At 40.7% G+C, this 21,769-nt stretch overlaps 1 protein-coding gene across 8 annotated transcripts in view; it reads left to right on the forward strand.

Annotated features, from left to right (window-relative positions):
- The window catches only part of ADAM23 (ADAM metallopeptidase domain 23), a 117,540-nt gene that overhangs the window by 16,054 nt on the left and 79,717 nt on the right, over positions 1-21,769 (forward strand). Inside the window, exon 1 of one of the 8 annotated variants that reach the window (XM_082055768.1) lies at positions 20,696-21,116. The exons of the other annotated variants lie outside the window; for them this stretch is intronic. Coding sequence (XP_081911894.1) covers positions 20,960-21,116 — 157 coding nt within the window. The 5' untranslated portion in view covers positions 20,696-20,959. Of the gene's footprint in view, positions 1-20,695; positions 21,117-21,769 lie in introns of those variants that run through there. 8 annotated transcript variants of the gene reach the window in all.

A 21,769-nucleotide genomic window follows, 5' to 3' on the forward strand; every position in this document is an offset into this window, starting at 1 on the left:
TAGTGCATAGTTGTTTACAGCCAAAAATCCTGTTCTCCATACTCATTCATTGCAAGCTTGTTTTTTTCCAGTACACACCTTTTCCTTGAAACCTTGAGTAATACAAATATCTTGAGGACTATAGAATGACTAATATTTTTAGCCTGTAATGTCTTGGGGTTATTTTGTAAATAATTCACCTCCTTGTCAGGGTGGGTTTTTTAGAAAAGAAAAATGTATTATATTTAAATAAAAGTGTAAGTAGCTATTCTCTGTAACAACAACAAAGTATGAAATGAGTCAATTTTTTAAAAAAATAAGACTTGGGGTACAAGTGTGGAAACATTTCTGTGGTTGACACCGTCAAAATAAGATTTACTGTAAGCTTGGATGTTGTTCTATGCCTCATTTTTGACTATTCAGAAACCTCTTCTGTGCATGTTCCACGACTACTAGGAAAAGGGAGATTGTGATATGAGAAGTAAATGTTGAAGCTGCTTTGGAAAGAGACTTGACAATGTTATATGCCAATCAAAAAATTGCAGAAAGGCTCAGAATATCATGTGCATGAAGGAGAAAATAGAAGTTTTCTGGGGTCTTGAGGAATTAGTCAAGCAGTTCCCTTATTAGACAAATGATGTAGATTGTGCTGCCTTTATTGAATAGCACGTTGGTTCATGAGCAGCGTGGCTGAAACTTGGAAACGTCTGTGCCAACAGAAAACATGAAATACTGAAAATACTGAAATACTTTCCCACTGAAATTGAGGGGAAGGCTGTTTGGTTTGCGGGGGGCTTATTTGGTTTTGTTTGTTAGGTTTTTTTAACCATGGACAAAGATGTTTGTCAGTATGCTTGCATACTGGCCTAATCTAGAGGAGCAAGAAAAGATAACTGGATTAAAGAAAAATTAAGTCATGCTTTTTGAATCTAATTGGCAGCAGTTAGATGGAGGATATGTTATAGTTGAGAAAAATGCTATCATTCTTCTATGCATATGTAATTTTGACCTTCTGCTAGTTCATACTGACATTTTTTTTTTACATTTCATAATTTTAAGAGTCTCTCCCCCCGCAAAATGATTCTGTGTTCTATGAAGTACTCATTCAACCTCTTAAAACAATGTCATTCTAAGCAGCTTGATTTTTATTTACTTGTATTGTGAACCTTGAGTGTGACCCATACTCAGGCTGTGCCAAGTGTTAACTGAACACAGAACAACAAGTCCCCAAAACTTTAAATTTCTGACACTTGCACCTAGCAGTTCTTCAGTTTCTTTGCTGATCAGATCTTTTTGCTTTATAGTTCTTTCTGACATGTTTGCATTCAATGTTCTTGTAATTGTCGTATAAAAGTGTTCCTCTCTGGGACTTGGAGAAAATGAAGTATTTCGTTGTATTTATAGTGTGACTATGATTTAATCTGAAGTTGTGCTGAAGTTTCATGCTGAATTCGTGCCCAAATGAGAATATCTGTTTTTGTGGTTTTCTTGTTCTTGTAGTTAGTTTTATATTTTGAAATACTCTTGCATGGTGCTGTAATTTTTTTACCTCCTGTTCTGTCTTTACTATCTGTTCTCATTTGACACAATGTGAGTTTGTAAGAATACAGTGATGTTACAAACTTGTCCACTGCTATTGCTGGATGTTCTTTCTTTGTATCTTCAGCTCATTTAATTTCAGATTTATGGTTTCCGTGTTTTTCCTTTGTTGTGCTTTTGGATGTTTTTTATGTTGTGAAGAGCTGAACTGCAGGATCAGTGGCTGGTATCCTGATCTGAAATGTCGAGGACAAGTTGGCGCGTGTGCTCCCGTGCTTGGGAATCCACTTCACTGAGCCATGCAAAACAAGTGGGATGATGATTCTTGATTTCTTTAGCTGTCTTCCTTTCTCTTTCCCCTATGGTAACTCTACCTGAGAATGGAGTAATCTGAATTCATACTTATTCTGAAATAGAACAGTGTTTCAACAGTTGATGTTTTGGGGACAGATAAGAAAAGTAAAATGTATCGGACTTGCTAATGCAATTAAAATCCCAGAATTTTTGTCTTTAATGATTTATCTGCTATGAATTACAACATTCCTGATAGTCTTTTCAGAAAACTTTGTAGTAGCATAGGTCTGAACATGCCCAGAAGCAAAGGTTTTGTTCATTGTTTGCTTTATGTTTTGCAGTTATTTTATTCATTCCTTCAGCAGAACAAATCTTGTTTTAATAAAAGACTGAATTTGCATTTTTGTAGTTACTTTATTCTTGAAGTAGAATTTAACTTGAAACTATTTGCTATACGTTGTTGTGGAAAGAACACTACAGAATGCTATGGAATAAGCTACTACTTTGAAGAAGGCCTGTCATAATTTAAACAGCTGTTCACAACTGTATGATATCTTGACCCAGTGAAGTCTTCTGGTGACTTGAGTGAAGCCAAGATTCACCCCATCCTGTGGCAACTGGAGCAATGATGTCCTAGGATGGTATTGAAAAAGCATCGGATGTATTTGAGATGTCTAATTGTATTTTGGCAGCAGGAAACCAAGACCCACCAACCGCATGGTAAGCCAGATCCCTGCAGAGCTTACTCATCAACAGGTTTTTTTTAAATGTGCACTTAATAAATGAGGGCAGGGGCTGGAAGTATCATAATGTTAAGTAGCTTTATGCAAAATGAATTGGCTTCTCTGTAATTGTAGACCAAATCAGTCCTGATTATGATCTTCCAATGCATGCAGAACTGTCTTCAAACCTGTGTGCAAAAATACTTTTAAGAGATTTTTCTGGTAAAAAGATTACTAGAATACCTTGAACAATGGAATAGCCTTGTGCAGAATACCTTACTCTTTAGTAGTCATTTGCTTTTTGTATCGGTGCTTGTTCAATCCAGCATGATCTTTTGCAGGAGTGGTACACACAGCAGATGGATCAGTTTGGATCAAGGAATTGCCAAAAGTCATAGGCATATTGTTTCCTGAGGCTTCAATACGTCATAAAATTTCAGGACATGCTTTGCAGTTTTCAACTCCTACTTGAAGGTAGTTATGTATTATGTAGTTGGCTGAATGCTGAATTAAGTTACCACTGTGCTTTCAAATAATAATTCATCTGTTCAACCATCTAAATATTTAGTTATAAACTAGCCAGATTTTGAGTCTGGCAATTGCATTGTTCATGGGAAATATGAGCAATTAATGATATGCTTATAGAGTGTCAGGTACAATGGAGATCCAGTTTTAGCTGGAATATTTGAGAGTTATGGCGAAATTAATAACATGGTTTTAGTTGGCTTTGTATTCATTTGAGCTATTAATATTAGTAGTTCGCACACAATTACTCTGTTTCTGTGGTGCTGGAAGTCATAATTTTTCTTGAAGTGCAGAAATGCTGTTTTTGATTAAATGTATTAACGCAGATCATTATTACAGTGTATGTCATTTAACAATGTCAGTGATACAAAACTCAGGCTTTTTCTTTGTTGATGTTCCTTCCTTAAGGAAAATTGAAAAACAGTTCTTCCCAAATACTAGCATTCGTAAGCAGGTTTTTAACTCTCTGACACCCTCAAATAAAATTGTACTTTAGTGTGTTAAAGCTGGTCAGCTCTTATTTGCTGTGTCATATTGTGTTAATGTTGGCACTGGTGCAACTGAAAATGCTGGTTATAGCTTACTTAGTCATTAATATTATATAAGCAAGTTGCAGAATGAAGATATACCCTTGCTAGCTCATGCAGGGAGCTTAGACACTGGCTGCCGGCCTGGAGATCGTGCTGTAGGAATGAACAGTGAGTAGTTCTCAGCGTACATGTCGCGTCCCTTTGTGGATGCAGTGCATGTGCATGACTTGGCTTTTACTTACACCAAAGTTTGAGCATGAAGAGGGAGGTAGAAGTGAGGAGTAAGACTTGAAGATGTAGTATAGATTGGAACTAGACCAATGGATCCAAGTTTGGGGTCTTTTTTTTTTTTTTTTTCCTTAGTATTTATCTCTGTTTTTTCTGAACCTTTGCAAACAGTTGTCAAAATCCATCCATTTCCTGGGTGGTTCAGCACAGATTTCATAATTCTTTCTCCTAGTATTTTACTTTCATTTGTTTAATACCTAGATAATATTTCTTTTTGATCCTTTCAGCTACTGCTAAGAGGGGAAAATTATTATTAAAAGATTGTGCACTGCTACTGTGTGAAGTCTAGAGAGAGCAGTTATGAGGTAGTATGTGGCTACCAGCAGATTTCTCCAAAAACTGAAAGGAGCCCTGTTCAGTTGTCCAAATGATGACAGAAGCACTTGTGCTTTTTTTAATGGCCGTAGACTCATTCTACATATAACTAAAAATAAAAATACTGACCTTTTGGGAACAGGTATTTTATGGATTTCCAAATGTGTCTAATGCTTTAACTTTCCAGCCTGTTCTAGCAAATTGACATGTTCTGAGTGATTGCAAATACACTGTAGTTTTGATTGAATCTGGGGTCAGGATAATGTCGGAGTCAAAGTCAGCATATTTTCACCTGCCACAATTAGTTAATGTTCATACAGCATTTTTTGTGGATGTAAAGAACTCTTAAGCGTTCAATATTGTCAAGAATTATCTCCTATATTCTTATTTTAGACATCGGCGTTCCATGCTTTTTGTGAAATGCATTGGTAAGCGCAATAATTTTTCTCCTTAGAGCTTAAAAGAGAATACAAATTGTATTTTACATACTTTTATTTGCAGTTTTACAGAGACACAACACTTCTTCTGTGCTTAGCAAATTTCTTTTTTTCCTCCCTTACGCTCCATTTTAAAACAAGAATTCATCTGCAATGCAGAGTTCTCCATCTTTATTTTCTCAGAGTAGGGTGTGATGAGTGTCACTTGGCTGGATCACAAATATAGTTTAATGTGATTATGTAGTTATTGCCTGTGCCTTCATAGACTTATCTGCCTCTTCATGGAAGCTGTAAAGGGGAGCCAAACAGTCTTGTTTTATTGCCTTCCCCATCCTTTACAAGCTATCTAGTGCAGCCAGTGGGTCAACTCTTCTATTTTCCTTTGTTCCATTTATCTCTAGAGTATGTTGGAAAACAATAGTTTTTAATTCACAGGAAAAAAAAATGGGTCGAAAGTCCATTTTCAACCAGTCTCTCCTCTAGGAGACTCACATTCGTTTGTGGTGAGGGTAAAAACCAAAAATCTGACAGTTGTATTTTGGCAAGCCTTTGTGTATCCTCATCTCTATTTTTCTGATTGCTTTACTTTGCTTTGTGTCCAGTATTTTGTTCTAACTGGTTTAGTATTAATTTGCTTTTAAAAATATTTTACAAATGTAGCATTGAGGGTAACATGCTGTGGCTTATTTCTTCGGAGCTTGTTTAGGCTGTGAGGTTTTTCGTTGTTTTTTCTTGTTTCTTTTGTATATTCTCTCTGAATGAATCAGAGTTCCATTGTCATCAGCTTGTGTGAACCTCACTAAATTATTGAATTACATCTGAAGAGGGGGGAAAAACAGGAGCTTGCAAGTCACTCAGGCTGCTCTGGAAACTTAATGTAAAATGTTTATGTTGTGGTGGCTTTGGGTGTTTTTTCCTCCTTTCTTCAGTACTGTTTTAAAGAGCCGCATGTCAAAATGTTCAGGCTGACAGTAGATTTGAAAGGGTTGAGTGGTGAAGTGCAACCACAAGCTGACTTTTGTTTTTACTTTCCATGTTTTTAACACTTAGAAGTGAAAAAGACTATCACTTATATCTCAGTCTCAGGTTTGTACTTTCAAGGAAGGAGGGTTTTTTTTTCCTAAGTGATGAATTCTGATGGTATTTGTATACTAGGTGTGGATGCTACTGTGGGGAAAGGTGGTGGTGGTTTTTATTTTTATTTAAAGTACATTTTTAATGCACTTGATGGTAAGTGAAGATCATATAGCATCTCAGAATTCTAGAGATCATTTTGTAAGCAGCGTCTGGGAGGATACCTGCTCTTTTTCAGCCTTAATGCACATGGAATTTTTCTCTTGTGATTGCAAAATACATGGGCCAACTACGCTCAAAATTTAACGTTGGCAAAAGTATTAAGTAAAGGGGCAGGAAACACTGTTCTTGATTAAAAAAATGTTGCATGTAGCATAAAAGGCCTTTATGGCATTCACTGGTGATATTGAGGTTTTATCCATCCATAATTCGTGCATGCACTGGGCTTATTTGTCAGCTAGAAAGTATTTCATTGAAAGATGGGTCTGAAACAAATCACATCAAAGTAACTGAGATTTTGGGAAGTTTCGATGTGGATCCTAACTTTGCAGTTTGAATACATTAATTTAATAAATACAATATAAACTTTAGGATGGCTATAGCTGCTCCACTCAAGTGAGGACAATAGAGCATCCATCTAGTAAGTCAGATCCCAAATCATTTAAGGGAAAACCTGCAAGCTTCAGTCAGTTCAAGGGGACCTACTTCTGAGCTTCAACAGACATCCTGAAGGTTTTGTGCTATTTCAGAGCCAGAATATGCTGCAGGTATAGCAGAATATTCATCTTCATTGTTGGGCTGAAATCAACTGGTGTCAATGCAAAAACCTCCAGTGACAGAAATGAGTGTGGATCAGGCCCCAAAGCAGATGTGCCATGCTATGGGGTATTCATTCCACTAGTTGTACTCTGAGAACATTCGTGCCTGTTCATTTGACTTAAATATTTGAATTATTTTGCTAGACAGTTATCAATCATGATAAAGCTTTACAACTACAGGAAGTAGTAATTTTCAAGAGTATACCTGCCTTGTACCCCAAATACCCAAGAAGCTTGGTTGCATTACAGTTCCTTACCTGCTGCTTCAAATTAAGAATCTATGTACCTTCCTTTTCTTCAATGGCTTGCATACTGGATAACATAAAATCGAAGACTGCTTCCTATAGCTCTGCCTTGAGCCAAAATGCTGTTTTTTCCTGCATTCTTAAACTGATGTTTTGACAGCGTGTATCACAACACAAGCAACTGCACAGACGTTTTTCTCCTGGCTGTGCAGCTGCCTCAGGCAGGCTGACTGTAGCTTGAGTTTTATGAGTGGTATGTCAAAGCCATCTATTTATAAACCAAATTAGAAAATGCCTTGGAACTGTAATTTTTCATTCAGGCTTCACTTTCAGCTATCCAAAGGCTCAGTATTCCATATTCATAGATCTGTTTAGAAAATGCAACTTGTCTGAAAAAATAATGTATTAAGCAAAACAAAAAGAACCCTATTAAATTATTCAAATTTTGGAGTATAGATATCAGTCATAAAATATTTTAAAATATTTTTATACCTTTACCTGCAAGATGAAATGTGAAGGATGTAGGGATGCACAAACCAAATAAAGAAAACACATATTTATTTTTTTTCCTTTTCCATAATTTCCAGTTAGCTGTTATTCTTGAAAACACTTAATGATAAACTGGTATTATGCTTGTTTTAAAGGCTGGAAAAGCAAGGTGAGGTGCTTAAGAGAAACACTTAAAACATGTTCACTAGTTTTTACCTTCTCCAGTTTCAAACCAAGATGCGCACTGACTGACTTTGAGAGGTTTGAATAGCCTGGATGCTGGTCTAAGTCTTCGCTAGATATTTAAGAGGATCAGGCCCTAGGTAACCTGAAATGAATATCAATAAAAACAGCATTCAGTATAAATGGAGATCCTTGATAATGTGAGCATAAGCAACCTTCCAGAATCCAAAAAGAAACACAAATGAATAACCTATAGTTACCCACAGGCAGGTGATGCTAGGAGTCTATGCAAATGATTTTGGAAGTGTTTTCTTTGTTAAATAATAGTCCTCTCTCACAGATTAATCTCCGATAACCAAGCACTTTCTTTAAATATAAACCGCTCTGTGCCGCTTTTAGAACACTCAGATTACTTTGTTAAATTATTAACCAGTTTTTATCATCGGTAGGGGGGGCTTTATAGAAAAGAGAACAGGATCTTACTCACTGGTTATTTTTAAAATGTGACAACGTGAGGGCTTGTACTTCTGACAAGGCTCATGAAACGTAACAGAGCTGTTGTATGGATTTTAGAGGTATTATAAAAATTAGAGAGAAAATTCTTTTAGGTGTAAAGCTCCATCCAGGTTTGGTCTTACAATGTATTTTATGTTCTGCTTCTGCAATCAGTGGATACTGAGGCTGCTCAGCAGCTCTTGGTAAGTTTTTGTATTTCAGGATCCAGCTAGTAGGCTATGAATATTGAAGCAGGGGGAAGGCTGGTATTGAAATCTTAATTTGTTGGTAAGCATTTTATGCTTTGATATAAGACATGGATTGGCAGTAGGCTGTACGTCATTTTCTCTCACTTCTGTTTCTTTTGTTATTTGCATTAAGGGCTGCAGGTAGAGAAGCAGTGAGGTCCTATTTTGCTTTGTCAGGAGGAAGGTCCCCCTGTAGGAGTATAGCTGGTGGATTGCTGTGGTTTAAATATTAGGAAGTCCTCCCTCTCAAGTTCTCCATGGGCATTCTGGAGGATACCAATGTACCTGCTACCCAGCAATTCCAAATCCTGGGCAAGCGGAATAGGGTCAGGCATAGACAAGCGTCTGTAATGATGTCTGCCAGCTTCTGAGCAGCTCAGCTTCTGGAAAGATGTAGATCCTTCCAGAGCTGGAGCTACATCCTCCTTGGTAGGCAACTGAAAACAAAACAAGTCTCTTTTGCTTCAGACTTCAATGAAACACAATGCAAGGATATGTCAAAATCCACAAGAAAATTGAATTACCTTTCTGCAGAGTACAACTTATCTGTTGTTGTAACTGAAAATACTTTGGTGAATGATGGCATAACAAATGAGAGTTGAAAGAACATGGGTGTCGCTTCCTCCTAGGCCCTACAGCATTACTGCCTCCAAATAAATTTCTAAGTCTCTATTTTAAATCTTACCTGCCTGTTCCAAATTTTTTATTCAGCCAGTTAATCACATATTTGCTAAGCAAGTATGGATATCTTGAAGCTGGTTTGTGAAATCTCTGAGAACTTGCTTTATATGGGTATTTTAAAAAAATTCAGATTCAGTAACTGTGTCTTGTTATACTGCGCGTTTTCCCTTCTTTTTGCACTATGCAAAACCGGATTTTATTTTTGATGGAAGATTGCTAAGTTTCGAAGTAGTTTATGGATATATGCTTTGTGTAGTTTATATAGCAAAATGCTCTTCTGACATTGGCAAAGCGTATTCAGCAGATGGCTGGGGAGGGAGAGTCCAGTCCTCTCCCTCCTGGCACAAGATCTGTGAATTACTGTGTGGCTTGAGCAAAGGGCCTTCTAGATACTCAGCCGCCTTTCATATTGGGGCAGAAATGTCTGCTGGGGAAGGTGATGGAAAGGTCTCCATGTAAATTCCTTGAGGACACCTTTGACGTAAAAATGAAAAAAAGGAAGAAAACTCTACTACCTCCAAATGTTAACTGGAAAAGCAACAGGGCTTGCTGTCAGCCTGATTCAAAACCCACCAGGGATTGTGCTGGATGGAGGTTGGGTTTGGCAGGATAAATGGGAAGAGATTGCAGCTGCTTCCATCAAAACAGAGTCAGTTTTCAGGGGAGGCAGCAAAGGATCTTTGTCTCCGCCTGACACAGCCATCTGAGACCTGTGAACGACGTGGCGTGAGGGTCACTGAATAAACATTTCACAGAATCGCAGAATGTTAGGGATTGGAAGGGACCTCAAAAGATCATCTAGTCCAATCCCCGCCGGAGCAGGAACACCATTTGGCACTTCTTGTCTCATTTTTTGCGGTTCCATTGAAGTGACAATGCAGCATCGCAGCAGAGGACCCACAAAGAGGCCCAGGAAAAATTCTGCATGCCTGAGATGGGAAAAGTGCTCAATGAAACCTAAAGACACTCCACCATAAAAACAACCCAGAGAGCTCCTCTATCTTCCAGAGCTGTTCAAAGAGAGGAGGCACCCCTAATGCTGACCCGAACTCCTCATTTGTAGGTGCCTCAATTCCAACAAGGCCATGATGGGAAGATAAGGGATGGAAGAGTCAAAAGGATACGGTGCGTGCCCTGGCACTCAGACCTGGCTGTCCTTACCCATTTGCTATGACCACTGACCCCTTTTCTGCCCCTCAGCAGGACTGTGAGTGTGGAGGGTGACCTGGCTGCAACTGCAGTCCACTGTGGGGGCTGCTGGTGCCCAGCAGGGAGCCAGGGAATTTGGAGAGGTATTGATCAGCATCTTCATCCAGCAGTGAGGTTTCCTCCAAAGAAGAGATTGGAGATGGCAAGAGGGACAGAGAAGGAGCTCAGTGCCTGACCCACATACCTACCTGTGAGTGTGTGGTGGGGAGGGACCCAATCACCTGGGGCCCTCCTTGTCTTTGTATTTCCAGAAAAGGCCACCAGGGTGAAACACGGCAGGTGTTGGGCATGATGCTTGGCCCTTTTCCCTGTGGTCTCTCGGCGTCTTTTACCCAGGGGCTTCCTCCACCAAGATGACACTTGTGAAACAACCCCCCCATCCCTGTCCTAGCCTGTCTGCAGAAGGTAGATGCCACATGGTGACCCAGCCATTGGAGAGACAGTGGTTATGTCCTCTCTTATGCAGCAGTAATTCATCTGGAAGGATCTCCCTGCCCACAGGTTGTGTGGGCAATACCGACCAGCTTTGGCTGATGTGGGGGTATTAGCCAAAAATAATCCCAAAAGGAAGGTAATGATAAACCTGATATCTGTGCTTTTTAGAAGTTAATGTTGTTACCACCTGCTATTTGCCATCTTAATACTCTGACATACCAGCTGCTAAAGCTTCTGTGCGGACTCTTTTCACTTCCCACTAGAAGGTCCCTTTCCCATTCACAGCGATACTGGTGGAGGAGCTCTTGGAGTCTATTGCTCCTGGCTTGTGTTGCTGCTGCTGGGGGCCCTGTGAGGTCCAGCACCAGAACCATGGTAGGAGCAGACGAGAGGCAAATGGGACAGTTCAAGCCATGCTAGCAAGCTGGGAAATATGCTATCTGCATGCTCAGAGAGCGTTCCCCTGCTGCGTGAGCACGTTATCTCCTCGGTGACCTAGTTTTATGAATAAAAAAGTCTTCCCTCTTCATAACTACAGCAACAGAGAATTTTATTAATGTTTGCCACTATAAAGAAAAGGTTAGTGTGTCTTAGTTTTACTAGGATACTTTAAAATCTATAAGATCTTTAGGGAAGTTAGGAGATAGGACTGACAGCTGATCACAAGCTATGTGCACACTTCTAGAAATGAGTCTGTAGGGATGACTCAGGCTTGGCAGCCCAACAAAAGATATTCCCTCTGTAAAACAGTTACATCTGAAAATGTAAGACTCTTCCTTCATTGCTCTCTTGGAGGGGAGAAAAAAAAAAATGCTAGGATGATCATGAATATTTTAAATTTGAGCTCTGTAGTTCAGCTGCATGACAGCTCGTATAAGCCAAATAACATTTTATACCCTGACTGGATAAGCACATTAGTGCTTCCAGCACAGATTCTAGTTTTGGCTCAGCAACTCATTGGCTTTACACATATGTCTGGAACCAAAAAGAGTTCCAGAGACCAGCATTTAAATGTCACTTTAAACCTACTAATGTACTTACCTAAGCCTAGACTGAGGGCTATTACCGTATGGCCACATCTGTAAGGGCTGCTCTGGTGCCAGGATTTAATAAATACAAAACATCTTTCCCTGTAGCCAAGCAGCAAAGAAGAGGTACCATGTGAGCTCTGCCCAGTAATTCAACTCTATAAAAGGAACACTTAAAAAAAGCAATAAAGGCAAATTTAGAGTTGCTGTACTGCTGAAGATGGGACCACAGAGAATCCAAGGTCATGTGAAAAGTCTGAAAGTCTTTGTTGATATCCACACTTGGAAACCAGGGAGAGGTTTCAAGCATGGGAGCTCCTGGGTGGTAGTCAGTGGTATTTTACACTGGTCTGGGTACTGCACTGCAGTGTAGAGTGGGAAAGTCAAGTTTAAAACAATGTGGGTCAACAAAAGAAGGTGAATCGTTAGCCATCATAACACAGGCTGACATTTTGAACTGTACTGTTGAGTTGTCCACCTTACTTAAGCAGAAACAGCAGAAAGCACGGGTTTCTTGTGGTTACAAGAATGCGAAGTAATGCAAAGAGATGATACATTCTTGATTGCATTGCTTTCATTCTAAGCATGACTTTTTAAATTAGTGATGCTCCTTGTCCTTATCCATTCTGCTCTTGTTATTTCCCCCATAAAGACTATAGGTGGTATAATGTTGTGAAAGACTGTCATATTGCTTGAACAGTCGCTGAATCAATGGGTGACTGTGGCTGTTTAGAAAGTTTTCTACAAGAAATGTCCATCTACAAGCAAAATGAGGAAAAAGAGACTTCTTGTGCTCAGCAGGATTTCTTTGGTAAATAGAAGTTTTATTGATTATGCGCCTGTATTAGAAAGCAACATATATTTTAGGATGGGGCTAAAATAATATTAAAAAAATGAAAGCAGGAAAACACTGTCTAGTGGGAAGGGCCTTGAGGTCTGCAGAGGTCAGATTGTCCTTTGGACTGTATAGTTAATCTGCTTTGTACTTTCGGGCATGCTCCCCCGCTCTTTAATATTTCAATCCACCAGGCTCTACCAGTTGAAGCATATCGTTTATTTATTTACTAAATTATTTTGCACTTCAAGCCCCATATGCAGTATCAGCACATGAGAACAGTAATAAAAATGAAAAATAATTCAAGTTTCTGTTACTAAATTCTTTATTTTGCAGCTCCATAATCCAAGTTTTGTGTGTGCATTTGTTATGGAAAGAGGTTTTGGTCTGAAACCCAGTTTAATCAGAGGTGAGATTTCTTTTGGTTCTTGCTCAGGTACTTGATGTTTGTAATGCTTTGATTATCAGCAAACCTTGCAGCTACAAGTAGGAGTAGCTAATTTCCTGGATCTGCTTACAAGAAGCAAACATTTGCTGCTGCAAGTTAATGCATTCCTATGGTTTTCTTAATATTTGTGTGAAATTCTTTAATGGCGATAGTGTATTGGTGTAACTAAACCTTATATGGAGGTGTGAACTGCATTTTGGTGATGTTCTGGCATCATTCTGCATTGAAGCCTTTGATTTCTCAAAGCAACAGTCTTGAGAAAGGTAGTGACCTCCTTCTTTATTTATGAGGTTTCTGGTGCCCACATGTAAAAAATGGGATGAAAAGCAGGAGAACTGAAAGATGTTTAAAGTTGGAGCATTTCTTGGCCACAGATATGGATGGAATTTAAGAGAGAAGAGCAAAATAATTAATTCTCCATATGAAGCAGATTCATGAGTAATAAAAGTTATTTTTGAAGTATGGGGTTTGAAAAATAAACATGTTATTGGGGGGTAGTATAGGAAAAATAGTGCTTTTTCAATCATGTATGCTACAAAGATACTCCATGTGGGATAAAATAACGCTGCTTTCATTTCCAAGGAAGTTTTTAAAAAAATGCTACATTTCCATAGTAACAACAAACAATAATGTGTGTTTAAACTTCTAGTTAACTAGTGGGATAAGCAGCTCCAGAAAATCACAGGGAACATATGCAGATAGAGAAATAATAAGATCTTTGAAGGGTGACTAAGTGTGAGTTCATGTGGGCGAGAGGAAGAATGGAAGCAGCGGGGTAAAGGGCATCATTTCACATCCCCCAAGTGTGGGTTCTCGACGTGAAAATCCACACGGTCAGGCTGCGTGTGGCTCCTGCGGGTGTGAGAGAGAAGTATCCACTTCCATGGTTGTGAGGACTTGGGGGTTTTTTTGTGCTCCGGAGATTTGAGGGTGATATTTTTGTCCAGAAAATTAACAAAAAGACTGAGGGGTGCATACCACATCAGGAAAGATTGTTTGGGTCTTATTTGTGTTTGTACCAAGCTGACAAAACAGGAGAAATGATCCCCTCAAGTATTTGCTGAGTCGGGTAAACTACAGTAAAATATTTTCGGGCTGTGATTCTTTCTGTGCTTTGGGAGATTGAAAATTTACTGGCGCTTCCTTAGGAAGTGAGAATCTGCTCAAGGAATTAAGAGCAAAAGTTATGCAAAGTAATCACGGGCTTCTGTGCGCAATTTTGATGGAATGTTACAAAACAACTATGTTGACATTACCAGATGCTGTCTTTGGCAGCTGGTTCATGAGAATCACCAAAGCTGCAACTGACCTCTTTAAAATTTGACGATCCATAGGTCCAGATGGATTGGTGGGGAGATGCTGAAAGAGGATGGACTTTGGTTGTATAGCAAACTTATAAGGAAACTAGTTTAGAAGGTCTTTGGTGGGGGGGATGATAACAAACCAATCTGTGATCCACATCCAACACTGAAAGCTATTTATGCGACAAGAATATATTTTAGTAACTCGAATATGTTGGGACATAGCACAACACTTTGATAATACTTTGCACTGATTTTTTTCTTAAAAATTCAGGCCATGATGGTTGAATATTTTAGGCTCTCTAGAGGGACTGGTGCCAAATTCTAGATACATCCTCAAGTAGGAATCTTTCAGGATAGTGTGTTTCATGGCTGATTCATCCCTAAGCCTAATTAGGGAAGGAGCGGGGAAACTGGTCCAAGTTTGTCTGTGGAGAAAAGGCAAAACGCTTAATTGGATATAGCAGCATTTGTGGATTTTTTCCCTATTTTGTAGAGCTGCATTTTATGGAAATGCCAGGATTTTCCCCATCTGACTAACACTGCCGCTTCTTGGCATTTTTACCTACCTTTTATAGCACAGGATGACAGCAGCATCAGCACAGGTCTCTCTGCTGAATGCAAGACTCTGTAGAAGGCAAGGGGCTGCAGAAGTCTCTCACCTAAGCATCAGCCTCAGCACCTGTAAATTATTGGAAGAATATGTTTTTAATTTTTATTTGTGGGTGTACATAAGAAAAACAGCCATAACACCTTTAAATGCTACATGTCCTTGCCCAGTGAACCAGCTTCCAAGTAGTAGTAGCCATAGGTAGGTGAGGTGAGGTTTAGCAGCTTGAGCACACATCTCCTTGGCATGGCCGTGTTCCTTCTTCAGAGGCTAATGCAGTGCTTGCCATTCTGGCTATTTCTGTGCTGAAGATAACATCCTTTATGTTTTCAACTACAGTTTCATGAAATTTTCACCCATCACTTGGGCTTAGATGTTGTAAGCACTGAGAGTCTGGCCATTTCTACCAGCAGGGGGAATGAACTAACAATGCTAGTGCTGGCACAAGAACAAATGGGGTTTCTGTTAGGCATGAATAAATTTAGGCTGGGAAGTAGGAGGATTTACTTAGTGATTCTAACAATGAACTTCTGGAACAGCCTCCCAGTGGTAGTAGAAGGTCAAAAAACCCAATTACTTTTAAATGCAAGGTATAAAAGGAATTGTGTGATGGAATAGCTGGTCTTGGTGACTCAAGAGATCCCTTGCCGCCCTTTTTCCCCTGTGCAGGTGCAAGTGGGTCAGGGAACGAGTGATGATATCTTCCCCCTCCTCTGCAAAGCATCACTGAAATATCTGCAATCTGGTTATTTTAAAATCTACCACTTGGAAGTATTTGATCAGCTGTGGCAAGTCCTTGGGATGAGAACATGTATTTAGTTTGAAGGAAATATAAATCAAAGTACATATTTAAGTAAGATTTCCCCTGCCACCCCATCTTTCTTTCTTGCCATCGTTTTTACATTTGAACATTTCACTAGGAGTGAAGCAAGCTAGCAAGGAGCAGGCTGATGTCGCAGCCGCAGTTGGAAGTGTTTGCTCATTAGAAGAGCAGCATCTTTTTTTTTTTTCTGCTGGTGGCATATGTTTTATTTGCTAAGTATATCCATATCAGAACAGCTGACAAATGTGTTCTAGATAGCATCACTGACCAGCATGTTTCTGCTGCTTCTCCGTGCCTTATTAATAAATTAGACAATATGGTGAATAATTGGAGCCTTTAGTATCATAATATTTCCATTGACGGCAAAAATACCTTGCTGCAGTATCTTGATTACTTTCTTCACTTGAATTTACCATTAACGTTTCACAATGCTGAGGGGAGGGGCTGGCAAGTATATTCTAATTACCGTGTATATTCTAACCTGTAGTGCTGGAACATACAGTACTCAGAAAATAGTTAATTTGTGTAGTACTACTGGCGAGAGAAGTACCTAATGATAATGTACATGCAGAGCCTGGCAAAAAGTGATAGCTCTGATAGAAAAGTGGCATTGTTACTGTATTCTGTTTTATAATATTGCTGTGTTTAAAATGGTGTTGTGTCCAATATTATGCATTATTTCACTAATGTACAAGGAAAGGAAAGCTGGGTGTAGGGTTTTGTTGAACTACAGACTTAAGTAGCAGGGGAAAGCTCTTCCCCTGAAGAGTATGAGGGTGAAGTAAAGAAGATGGAAAAGTGAAGGGCAAGGGAAACCCTGTTCTGTTAGATCTACAGTTTGGAAAGTGATACTTGCTTCAGAAGAATCTAGAGCCACAGCTGTTTTCTGAATCAGTCTTAAGTGTTTGTTGAATTATGACATTTGCGCTTTTTTTCCTTAGTTGTTAAAACATATTTAAAGAAGCTAAAAAAAACCCCAGAATAAATGAAAAGTACCTATTTTTCTGACCAAATGTTGGGTTGCTGCTGGGCTGTTAGGTGGTAAGACGTGTAGCAAGAGATGGTCACATTATAAAAACTAATAAGCAGCCCTTTGTATAGAAATATTCCCTTTCACGCTAGTGACTGAGGAACTCTTTGAGAATGGATGAATGTGGAGATGGAGTTTTCAAAGTTAATGCAATGCATTGTTCATTGCAATTTCCAGGTTTCTTCTAAGTATAAATTACCCATACTTACAGTGCATATGATATGAAGTAAGGAAATATGAGTGGCGTGAAGTTTCAGCACAGCTTTGTTCTTGGCTGTTAACCCCCTGCTGAGAAACAGAGAATGGCCACCACTTTCTTTTGCATGGGAATTACGGGTTGTGTGGATTAGCTGGCACGTAACATTGTTGTTCGATGTCCCCTAATTATCAGTTTTTAGACCTGCCGTTCTCTTGTACCCCTCCTAGAGCTGTTATATTTCTCCTGTTGTTTACCGCACTGGATGACTTATTTGCTATTGCAAATAAAAAGGAGATTTTTCTAACAGATGCCATTTTGTCCTGCGTCTGTACAATAGGACCTTGGCCTATGGCTGAGCCTGCTAGTAATATGAATAAATTATAATTATACTTGACTACAGCACTCACCCGATACCAAAAATCAGCAGCAGCTGCTTCTACTCTGCTCTTTGTGCTGTTTGTTCCCTATCACATTATACCTTTGGTCACCCAAGGCCAGTCTTGATTTACCCAACAGGTAGCACCTGTTATTATCAAAACAACTGTGCTCGGCTTCCTGTGCTTAACCTGCTGTTAAACTGAGTGTTTGATATTGCAGTTTCCTCCTCTGTAATGATTATCACTATTGTGAACTTTGTAGCCAGTGTTCCTACGCTGTCCTTGCAAACGCTGTTTTATAAATTAGTTATCCATGTTTGCATCTCCTGAACTTATCTCCTTCATCTGCAGCAGTAATGTTCCTCTTTTTATTAAACCGGTGAACACTTTGTGTGATGAATATCCAGGAATATGCCACCTGCTATACAGGACCTAACTGGATTCTTGAAATAAGTGTTAGATAAGAGGCTACTGTTGCAATACAGAAATTTTCTTTATTTCCTAGTAAGACACAGTCTTGTGCTCACCTAGCAAGGTTACTATTATTTATGCCTTGGTAAGAAGCAAGTTATTTAAAAACTCATTCTACATAGGGACTTCCCCAAGTCAAGTGATATCCTGACTTTTTTCTTTCTTTGGGTGATGTAGGAAAAGGTATTTGATTGTGTTGGAAGGTTGTATCTTTACTACTAGGTTAACAGAGCCTGGACTAACATTTCCACTGGATACAGATATTGCTATGATAATCCAAGCTTGTAGTATTTTGTTTTCAGACATCTGCAGGGTAATCTGGGGTTATTCATAGTGTCTTTCAGAGATGAAAACAGGTATTTTCAAAAAAAAGAGCAGCTGTTTTTCCTTGTGGGGTGTTTCATCCTGAGCTGATGATGCTCTGTGAACTGCAACATGGCCATCTGAAGATTTGTAGCAGGTTTATGAAACACAGCTTGAGTTACGTGTCCATCTGGGAATGGGAGACCAGGTGTGTCCACTTCAGATGGTTATTCAGGTGATTATTTCTGCTGCAGCCTTTTACATGAGTTAAAAAAACTTTAGGAAATCTTTGCCCTAGATAACCTTTGTAGAAAGAGGCAATCATTATCTTCTCCCTTCAAAATCTGGACAGCAAAAATAAGAACTGATAGTTTCAGAGAGCAGGTGTTTCTAGCATTCATTGTTGCTAGACTTGGTTTTTTGCTGTGTGGTGTAAGTCAGTTTCTGGATTTTTTTTTTTTTTTAATGTTATGGTCATTCTACTCTCTTGTTCTTTGCTACTAAAATATTTTAAAAATGTATTTATTTTGGATTGATATGCACTGACATAACTGGTCCTTTGATCTGTTTATAGGGAGAAACAGGAGCTGCTGTTGGTTGAAATGTTCTAGTGATGTCTAATAATATGGAACAGCTGGGCTATGTGGGGCTGCATGGAAAGTGACTGGGAAATGGGAGCATCAAGGAACACCATTTTATATAGAAAACTAGTACAGCTTTCTCCCTAGATCCAGACATCAGAGAAATCCTAAGGCACGTTTTCTGTTATTTTTCACACCTGGTCATCTCTATGATCTGTGCCTTTTATGTATTTGCCTGCTGTTACATGCTCAGATTTTGAGCTTCTACAAGTAGTATCTCTTTGACTAGCATGAGAATTCAGAATTAGTTTGGGGTTCTTTGTTGTTGTTGTTTTTTTGTTGTTGTTGTTTTGTTTGCTTGGGTTTTTTTTAAAGTAATAACACTATCACTATATGAAGTAGTCTGTATGGTAATGATTTGCAAAACTGCTTATACTTCCTAAATTTAACAGTGATAATGAATTTAGGCCAGAATCTAAAGAAAATTATGTGAAGCAGAGAAAATTCCTGTGTTTCTGGAAATCCATGTGGTATGCAGACTTGGATTAGAAGGAATAAGCTGGCAAATAAAAAGCAATATCTAGATGAAAAAGCAGAAACGTCTTTATTTCCTCAGCACTGAGGCCTGCACCAAAATACAACATATCTATTATTGGGTATTAGAAGTCTGCTGGGCAAAATGTGCACAAAGAACTCAATATCTAAACTTGTCTCTGAACTCAGCTTCCAGGTTTTCTGTCTCCCAAAGCCATGGAACGAATACAAAGCAGCAGATTAATCTTCTTGTATCTCTTTGAAGTTATTTTTATCTTTGCAAATATTCTTCGTATTGGCGGTTCACCCCAGCATGCTGGACTGAAGCAGAAGAGATACTTGCTGTACAGAAATGCACTAATACTTCTGTTTGTGGTCCAGTGTTGTTTCATGTACAGGTGCATTTTCTGTGTCAATATCTGTACATTTTTGGTAACATTTGGTTCTTGCTCTTGCAACAGTTTCATTGCATGTTGGCTCAAGTCAGAAGGGATGGTCACAGGGACCAAAGAGGAGAACAAGGGGAGAGGTGCAAGGAACAAATGTGTTGGCTGGAGGCCTTGGGAGGGAGCGGAGGGGAGGCTGAAGCTCCACACAACACTTGGAGCAGCAGAGTTCAAGGGGAGGATACGTGGGAAGCACATGGGGACTGCAACTTGTGCAATGGCTGTGCGTGTGCAGAGTGTCCAGGGTGAAGACAGCTGCCTGCTTTTGCTCTCAAGGAAACAAACTGACCCTGTAAGGAACGCTGAAAGAAGGAATGTTGTTTTTACAACTGATCTGACAGCTGACCCCAGCACGGGGGTGGACTGAGACACATCAGACTATGAATCCTTAATGTAAAATAAAGTCTCTTAGAACTAATCCCGGATTACATAGTGATACCTGTATTTTAAAAGTCCATCTAGGGAGAAGATTAGACAAAGAGCCAAGAATCCATAGTCTAAATAGATCGATAAGGGGTTTGTTAGAATTAGATGAATGAGATAGGTAAACTGAGGCAGGCATGGGGTAGTCTGTAAACCCTCAACTACCCAAACAACAGGGAACAGGGGAGGGAATTTGTGGCCAGGATTTGGGTGGCATATAAGCAGGGGCTTTTTCCCCTGTTATGTGTGCCTACCTTTAGGTAGAACACCCAGTCTTGCAAAATCGTTAATAATAAAATATGCTTTGCTGGGAGATCCTGCCCAGGCCTATTATATTGGCCAAGTGATTGTTTCCTACAATCTGTGGCTGCTTCTTCATGTCTCCAAAGCGTCTTCCAAGCCTTGCTCAGGGCTGTCTCTTTTCAAAGTTATTTCACTCTGCGTGAGGTTCTTAAAATAATCTGAAAATTTCCGAACTCCTCTTCTCACCATTGCGTGCACTGCAAGAGGAGGTTTCTGTGTTACCCTAATTGGGAAATCATGTGCTCGCTCTCTCTCCCCGCCCGCCCCAGGTGCAAGTTCAACCCCGTTATTGCTCGTCTGTGCGCACGCGAGGGCTGCGGGGGTGGGGACCCGCTGCGCACCTGAGGGCTGCGGGGGGGACCAGGTGCGCACCCGAGGGTTCCGGGGAAACGGGGGGACACGGACACGACACCCCGGAGCCCGGCGGCAGCGCACCGGGCTGCGGTCCCCATGGGACGAGGTCGGCGCGCATGCGCTTTGCCGCGGCGGTGGGGGCTGAGGTGAAAGGGAAGGCGCGCGCGCGCCGCTGCCCGCCCGCCCTCGCGCTGAGGTAACGGTCTCTGACTGTGGAGAGAGGAGCCAGACGGGCGGTACCGCCGGGAGGAGCCGCTGTGAGGAGCCGTTCGCCTCCCTCCTTCCTTCCCTCCGCCCCGCGGGCACAGCCCGTTGGGGCGTGAAGGCGCCGCGCTGCCCCCCGGGCCGTCCGGCCGCCCCCCGCGCCGCCCCGGGGCGCTATGAGCCATGAAGCCGCCCGGCAGCATCTCCCTGCGGCAGCCTCGCTGCGGCCGCCGCCTCGCCGCCGACTGCCGCCCTGCGCTGCTGCCGCTCCTCGGCCGCCTCGTCCCGCTGCTCCTGCTGCTCCACGGCTCCTCCTGCCCCCGGGCTGCGGCGGCCGCCGGTGGGTATGAGGGGTTGTGTGCGGGAGAAGTCGGCTGTCCCTCGGGTCCCTTCCTCCCCCATACCTAGGGGGATAAATCCCGGTCACATCTGAACGATTTCATCCTTCGCCCTTTTGTGTACGTGTGTGTTTCAGCGTATAGAAAAACAGCCCTCAGAAAAGGTTTCCTTGGCTAGCTTGCTTCCAAAAATAGAGAAACGTGAGGTTTCCCTCTTTGATCTTCCCAATCCAGTGCTGCAGTGGTTTAGATAAATTGTGTGTGTAGAAATACGCGGGTGAGGTATGCGACAAAACCGGGCTGAGGTGATTCTTGGGTGCGTTAGGATGCGTGTGTGCGGGGATCTGACTGGAAACCCCTTCTGTTTGGGGCTGGGTTTTTGTCTGTGCTTTTGTTTATTTGCTTTTGATTGCACGTAGGTGACATGCGAAACGCTTAATATAGTCGGTTCGTGCATCATGTTATTGCTGTTCTAGTTACATCATTTGTTGATTGCCTGTATCTTGCGATTTTAACGGGAAAGGATGCAGGATTTCATCCAAAAAGCTGCCACTGAAGAAAAGGGCTCTTTGTGAAAGTTAAAAGAGAGAGAGGTAGAGAACTTCCTTTTATGTAAAGGGAATTGATTGGCATTCCGTGCGCATGGACTCTGAAT

The sequence above is a fragment of the Streptopelia decaocto genome (genome assembly GCF_964273445.1).
Source record: "Streptopelia decaocto genome assembly, chromosome: 6".
Lineage (NCBI taxonomy): Eukaryota > Metazoa > Chordata > Aves > Columbiformes > Columbidae > Streptopelia > Streptopelia decaocto.